The 6,000-nt window shown below is 43.1% G+C and overlaps 1 protein-coding gene across 1 annotated transcript in view; it reads right to left on the bottom strand.

The window, feature by feature from the left end:
* Positions 1 to 2,813: 2,813 nt before the first annotated feature.
* Positions 2,814 to 6,000, bottom strand: part of C8H10orf90 (chromosome 8 C10orf90 homolog) — a 30,519-nt gene continuing 27,332 nt past the window's right edge. The window contains exons 6-8 of the mRNA XM_053949789.1: positions 4,668 to 4,731; positions 3,095 to 3,194; positions 2,814 to 2,940 (exon numbers count right to left, since the gene is read on the bottom strand). Of these exons, the coding sequence (XP_053805764.1) occupies positions 2,902 to 2,940; positions 3,095 to 3,194; positions 4,668 to 4,731 (203 nt within the window). The 3' untranslated portion in view covers positions 2,814 to 2,901. The remainder of the gene's footprint in view (positions 2,941 to 3,094; positions 3,195 to 4,667; positions 4,732 to 6,000) is intronic.

The raw sequence follows: 6,000 nt of genomic DNA, 5'->3' as shown, positions 1-6,000 counted from the left end.
ATTTTCCTGCACAGTCCATTTTCTGTCACAATGATAGGATTGTAGAGCTGAAATGAATGCCAGAATTGTTTGCTGGCTACATTACCAGATAATTTTTTTTTTTTTTTCCTCAAGCCCAGAAAGAGAAATTAGGTTTGCAACAGAGATAATTTTTGGTTTTCTGAAGCACAGGTTTTGTACCATGTAAAACATTCCCAGACAGTGATTTGCATCATGCATTTTCCTCACTAGCTTATTTATACAAAAGAAATTCCACCTCAGACTGCCACAGATTTGTCCTGCAGGTTTTAAGAATCATGTTTAGAGAAAATAAAAACACTTGGAAATAACCCTTTTACAAACCCAGAGGATTTTTTTTTTTTCCTTTTGATTGATGCACTTGGCTTCATGCTGTGAGCCAGAGGAGCTGCTCCTGAGCGAGGAGGGGAGGATGCAGCAGGTGAATGTTGTACCCTGTCCTCAAGGAGGGAGAGGAAACCAGGCCAGTGGAGGTGTCATTCCCTGCTCTGGGCATCCATGATGGTGCCAAGGGGTAAAATCCCACCTGCAGCCTGTGCTGCTCTTCCCAGGAAATGCTCACATCGTTCATTTCCTCACAAGGATCACCTGCCTGCCATGATTTCCAAGGAGGATCAGCTCCTCTGCCCGACATTCCCAGCCAGAGGGTGGGAAGCATGTCAAATACACGCATTTATTTACATAGATTTACATATGGGCATGGAGCAGGGACATGCTATGGCATGTTGATGAACCTTTCTCCCCCTTGAGTCCTCATTCTCTGATTTTTTGACTTCAGGAAAATGCAGCTTTGGTTCATCAAGTCGCTGTGGCCGGTAGATGAAACCATCTCCCTTGAATTCCTGGGTGTCCTGCAGGACAAATGCCTGATTTCCATGGGAAACACTCTCATTCCCAATGAGGAAGATCCCATCTCTTCCTCTCTGCCAGAGAAGAAGTGGGAAAGGTTTTGGGGCTCCCTTCTGGCGTCAGTCCCAGCCCAGGGGACATCCCTGACCTGGGAGTGATTATTTTGCTGTGTCCCCCATGAATACCAAACTCCAAATGTTTTCTCTCCATGCCAAAATATCTTGCTGTGGCTTTAGGGTGAGACTCCAGGCAGGCCTAAGGGCATACACTAAAGCAGGGTGAAATGTAAATAACATTCTTCTATTTCCCAGATGTGCAGGAAATAATGCACCTGAGGGTACACACCTGATGAACCAAAGATCCATTTTCCTGAAAAAAAAAAAAAATCCTAAAACTCAGACTCAAGGGGGAGAAACGTTCAGTTTCTACTGAAATAAAAGAGAATCTGGGCACTGATTCTGTAGGAAATGTCTCTGGTCATAGTGAGCTACAACTGGATGAAAGCTTGAAAGAGAATCCTTCTTGGTGTCCCTTTTCTCAGTCCTGCTTGGAGTCATCTGTGGTCCAGCTTTGGCTTTGCTTTCCAGTACAGAATTACTTCCTTGGTTAAAAAGGTGTTTTTCCAGGGAAAAATGCTGGCAGGTCCTTCCTCCCTGCCTTACCTTCCACCTCCTCTCGCAATAGATTGAATTCCTGATGAGTTTTTGAGGATATCTATCTGGAATGTATTTGTCCAATGGATCTCTGTCTTCTCTGCGAGCAAAAATTACCATTGTTATTCCTACCTTAACTGGGAAGCTGAAACACAAAAAGGCAAAATAATCCAACAGAAACAGAGCACAAAATACCCCAGGTCCCTGTGTCCAGCACAGGTCACCCAGCTGGAGGCTATCCCAGTGGCTCACAAACATCCCTCTTCCAAAAAATCCTGACCTTGCATCTCAGGCTGGATTAGGAAAACAAAGCAGAACCATCAAAGGCCAAATTCCAGCCTCATTCAAACCCCTGCTCAAACTCTGTGCAGCAAAATTTAACACTTGCAGTGATTTTTAGGGGCAGTGGATTTTTCCCGTGGGATTTGTGGGTACAAAGGCACGACTTCTCAGGCAGTTTCAATAATTGTGTTTTATTTAACAGCACCAAATAAAAACACAGCGCTTGGATCAATATTATCCTCATGCTTCATTCCATAAATAAACTCCATTGGTTTGTGAGCTGCTTGTTTTTACTTCCAACATGTACAAATAAAGATTTAAGTATTTTTTTGGAGGAAACATGACAGCTGGTTTGAGTTCTGCAAGTTTTGATGCAAACATCCTTCTTGGCACCACTCCTTCATCTGCCATTTCTAGAAACACTTTGTGCTCACAGAAGTGGAGTAAAACGTATGTTACAATGAAAAACGTGAAAAAGTGTTATAAACAAATATTTAAATATTGTTTTTTAATGGGAGAGCTTGCTAGGTTGTTTCACTCTACGAACAGGAATGGAGTTCTTCAGAAAGCTGAAATATTGGTCCCTTTTGGAATGTTAAGTATTAATGTGAAACTGCTGTTGCTCTGATGATGTGGTAATGCTATTTCAACTGGTTCCTAAACATAACAAATAACAGTTTTCTTCAAGGATTTAACTCACAGGAAATCAATTAATAAAATACTTCAGAGAAATAAGTTTTCCACGTCTTATAAACACGGGGCTATTGCTACAGAGAAGTGCACTTTTTAAAAAAAGATTAAGATAAATAATACCCCTGTAATTCAGTATTTGCATTAAAAATTCTTAAAATTATTTCCTCTGGGTAAATTGACCAAAAGGTGATGCTCTGGAACAGCTGTGCTCCCTTTTGGGCTGTTTTTGATTACTTGAAAGTTGCCTTAAAATTTCAATTGAAACATAAATGATCTTTCTTTATACAAAGAACCAAAGATAAGAAAAATACCTCCAGGTAATTGAGATAACAGTTAATTTTATGGCTTATCTAGAAGTCAAAGGCATTCAAGATGCAATTAGGATGATGAGCAAGAGACTCCTTTCTCACTCCGTGTTCCTGTGAAGGAGCTGGTCCAGTAATTGCTAGGAAAAAAAATGCAAACGTGCTTTAAAATACTTTTAAAATCCATGAGGTGATAGAAATGTTTAGTGATACAGGAGGTGAGGTGGAGTTGGCATCCCAGACTTCAGATTTACTGATTCCATTTGCTCCAGAAATAACAGGAAAAATCCTCACCTTTTTAAACATCTCCACACGCAGCCTGTTACTCTGGATGATGATCCGCTTCTGTTTCTCTTCTTGTTTCTTCTTAACCTCAGGTAAATTGTCATAAATCCTGTCAGGAATTCAGAAAGCAGAGTTCATGTCATCCCTGGGGCTCCCAAATAATTAACTTTTCCTGCAGGGAATGTTTGCCTTCCACGCAGTACTTGTAATGGGCATCCCTAAGTATTTAAATTTGATTTATGGCACGGGAATGATAAATTATTAACAGCCATGGTTTGATAAGAAATTTGGCTGGTTTCAAATCTTGCTGAAAATTCTGATTTTGGAATAAAACAAAGTAAAGAAAGAGATGGGATCAGGTGATTTCAATGCAGTAGCTTCTAACGAGCTCAGTGAAGTTGGTTTCAATTTCCAGCAACAAAATTCCAACCAGAATCTGGGCTGTACGCTTTTTTTTTTTTTTTGCATTTATGTCACACAATTAGTGTCAAGCAATCACTTTCAAGTAATTTTCTAAAAGACAAGAAAAACATCATTATAAGTCTGCAAACTGTTTGCATTTATTCACTGTCATTAGGAACACTTTTTACCAACACTATCTTTCCATTCTAAAAATAACAGTAGTCTCCATTAAAAAGGTGACTTCTGATCTTTTCCCATTAAAATCAGTGATAAGATTCCCAGGATTTGGAAGAGAAAGCAGGACAGTCCTGGTTTTGCATGGATGCCTTGTGCAGGCTGCCCTGGAGCAGAGGCTGGACAGAGTCACAGAATAAAGCAGGGATTTATTCAAAGGATCTCCTCATGGATCCACCTTGGGCAGCAGCAGAGCCCAGCCAGGGCTGCAGCCAAGAGGAACCAAAATGGTCCCAAAATGCACGAGCGCTCCCGGGGGCTCTCACTGGGATCAGCTCTGCTCCATTTGCACCTTGCAGTTCATTGTCCCATTCCAGCTTTAGCCCAGGCACTCCCATCCTGCTTGTTTTTCTCTCTCCAGCCCACGCTGTTTGTGCTCCTGGGCTGAGATTTGGATCATTTGTCCTTGGTGCCCAGCTGGAGAAGGAATTGTTTTGTCTCCCTGCTCTGTGCACAGAGCTCAACATCCCCTGAGATGAAGCCCAGACCCTCACACTAAAGCAGCACAGAATGTGAAAAATAGAAAAGCTAAACCTGAGGCATCAGCATGAGCACAAAGCCTGCTTAGTTCTTGGTTCTCTTCATAATATTTTGCAATTTCAAGTTCTTGAAGCAGCCTGTTTTGGCTGGGGATTGTATTTTGGAGAGGAGGAATGGGACACATCTGAAAACAGAGATTAATTCCTCACGGTGCCTTCTGCAGCTTCCCTTGCATGAAGTGCAATGCAGATCAAATACCACATCCCTCACAATTTGCTGTCATTCCCATCCTCTGTGCCATAATCAGGGGGGAAAAACATCCGAAGTGACCTCACTGCTTCCGTTTTTGGGTGTTCAACATGAGGGACCTGCCCAGGGTTTGGTTTTTATGCCATGGCTGCCCAAATCCAAGGTGATACAGCAGACAAAAATTCATGGGCAAACTCCAAAGCAGAGGGATTTGTACCTTTTAGATCTCATGTGCATCTCCTTCTCAGGAATGACTCTCTCCTTTGGTTTGAAGAGGTTATCTGGCAGAGAGAAAATAAAGTTACTACTGAAGGGATGTGCTTTTACTGAAATCTCAAATGTCATATTCCATGGAGCCACAATTTGCCATTTCTGGCTGAAGTTTTGAAGGCTTAAGGCCACATCCAAATCTCCAAATCTCTCCAAATCTTCCTCACAGGTTCCTGCAGGCAGTTGCACCCTGGCTGCTCCTCAGTGTGTAGGAACCTACCCTGGCACAGCCATTTCTGATTCAATTTACACCTGTTTTGCAGGGCTGTGGATAATTATCTGAGCTTTAGAAGGAGGAAAATCACATTACTCCTTCGTGATCAAGTATGAAGAGATCTGTGATAATTCCAATCAGCATTTCCCTGGATACAGGAAAATAATTTCTGATCTGAGCAGTTAGTGGTTCTCAGGAAAAGGAGATTTTAACAACTTCCTTGCAAAAACGAGTCCTGAATGGGAAGGGAGGATATTTGTACAAGGTGGGAGGCCAAAAAAGAAATGAGATTACTGTTGTATCTCTGTGTAAAATTCATGGAATCAGAAAATGGTTTGGGTTGAGAGGGACCATGAAGCTCATCCCATTCCCACCCCTGCCATGGCAGGGACACCTCCCACTGTGCCAGGTGCTCCAAGCCCCAGTGTCCAACCTGGCCTTGGGCACTGCCAGGGATCCAGGGGCAGCCCCAGCTGCTCTGGGAATTCCATCCCAGCGCCCCTCCCCACCCTCACAGGGAACAATTCCCAATTCCCAATCTCCCATCCATCCCTGTCCTTTGGCAGTGGGAGCCATTCCCTGTGTCCTGTCCCTCCATGCCTTGTCCCCAGTCCCTCTCCAGCTCTCCTGAAGCCCCTTCAGGCCCTGGAAGGGCTCTGAGCTCTCCCTGGACCCTTTTCCAGGCTGGACAATCCCAAATTCCTCAGCCATTCCTCATAGCAGAGATGTTCCATCCTTCCAATCAGAATCAAAGGGAGCGAGGCTCTGAAGCCTCCTCTGCCTCAGGAGTGACTTTCCCCCCTCAGCACTTGTCTACACTTAATCATCCTTGTTAAATCTTCAGCACACACGAGCCACATGCTCGATTTGCTAGGAAAACATAATTTGTCTTTTATTTATTAGTGTTCTAACTCTCATTTGCATGTTGATTCACTTAAAAGGAATAAACACTTGGATGCTACTGCTGTCCAAATAACTCTGAAAGTGCAGGGAGGAGATTGTCTGTGACGCAGGGACACCTTCCACTAGCCCAGGTTGCTCCAAGCCCTTTCAGCCTGGCTTTGAA

This window comes from Vidua chalybeata, chromosome 8 (genome assembly GCF_026979565.1).
Source record: "Vidua chalybeata isolate OUT-0048 chromosome 8, bVidCha1 merged haplotype, whole genome shotgun sequence".
Taxonomy (NCBI): domain Eukaryota; kingdom Metazoa; phylum Chordata; class Aves; order Passeriformes; family Viduidae; genus Vidua; species Vidua chalybeata.
Note: the sequence above shows the minus strand (reverse complement) of the source record. Positions and strands in the feature narration are given on the sequence as shown.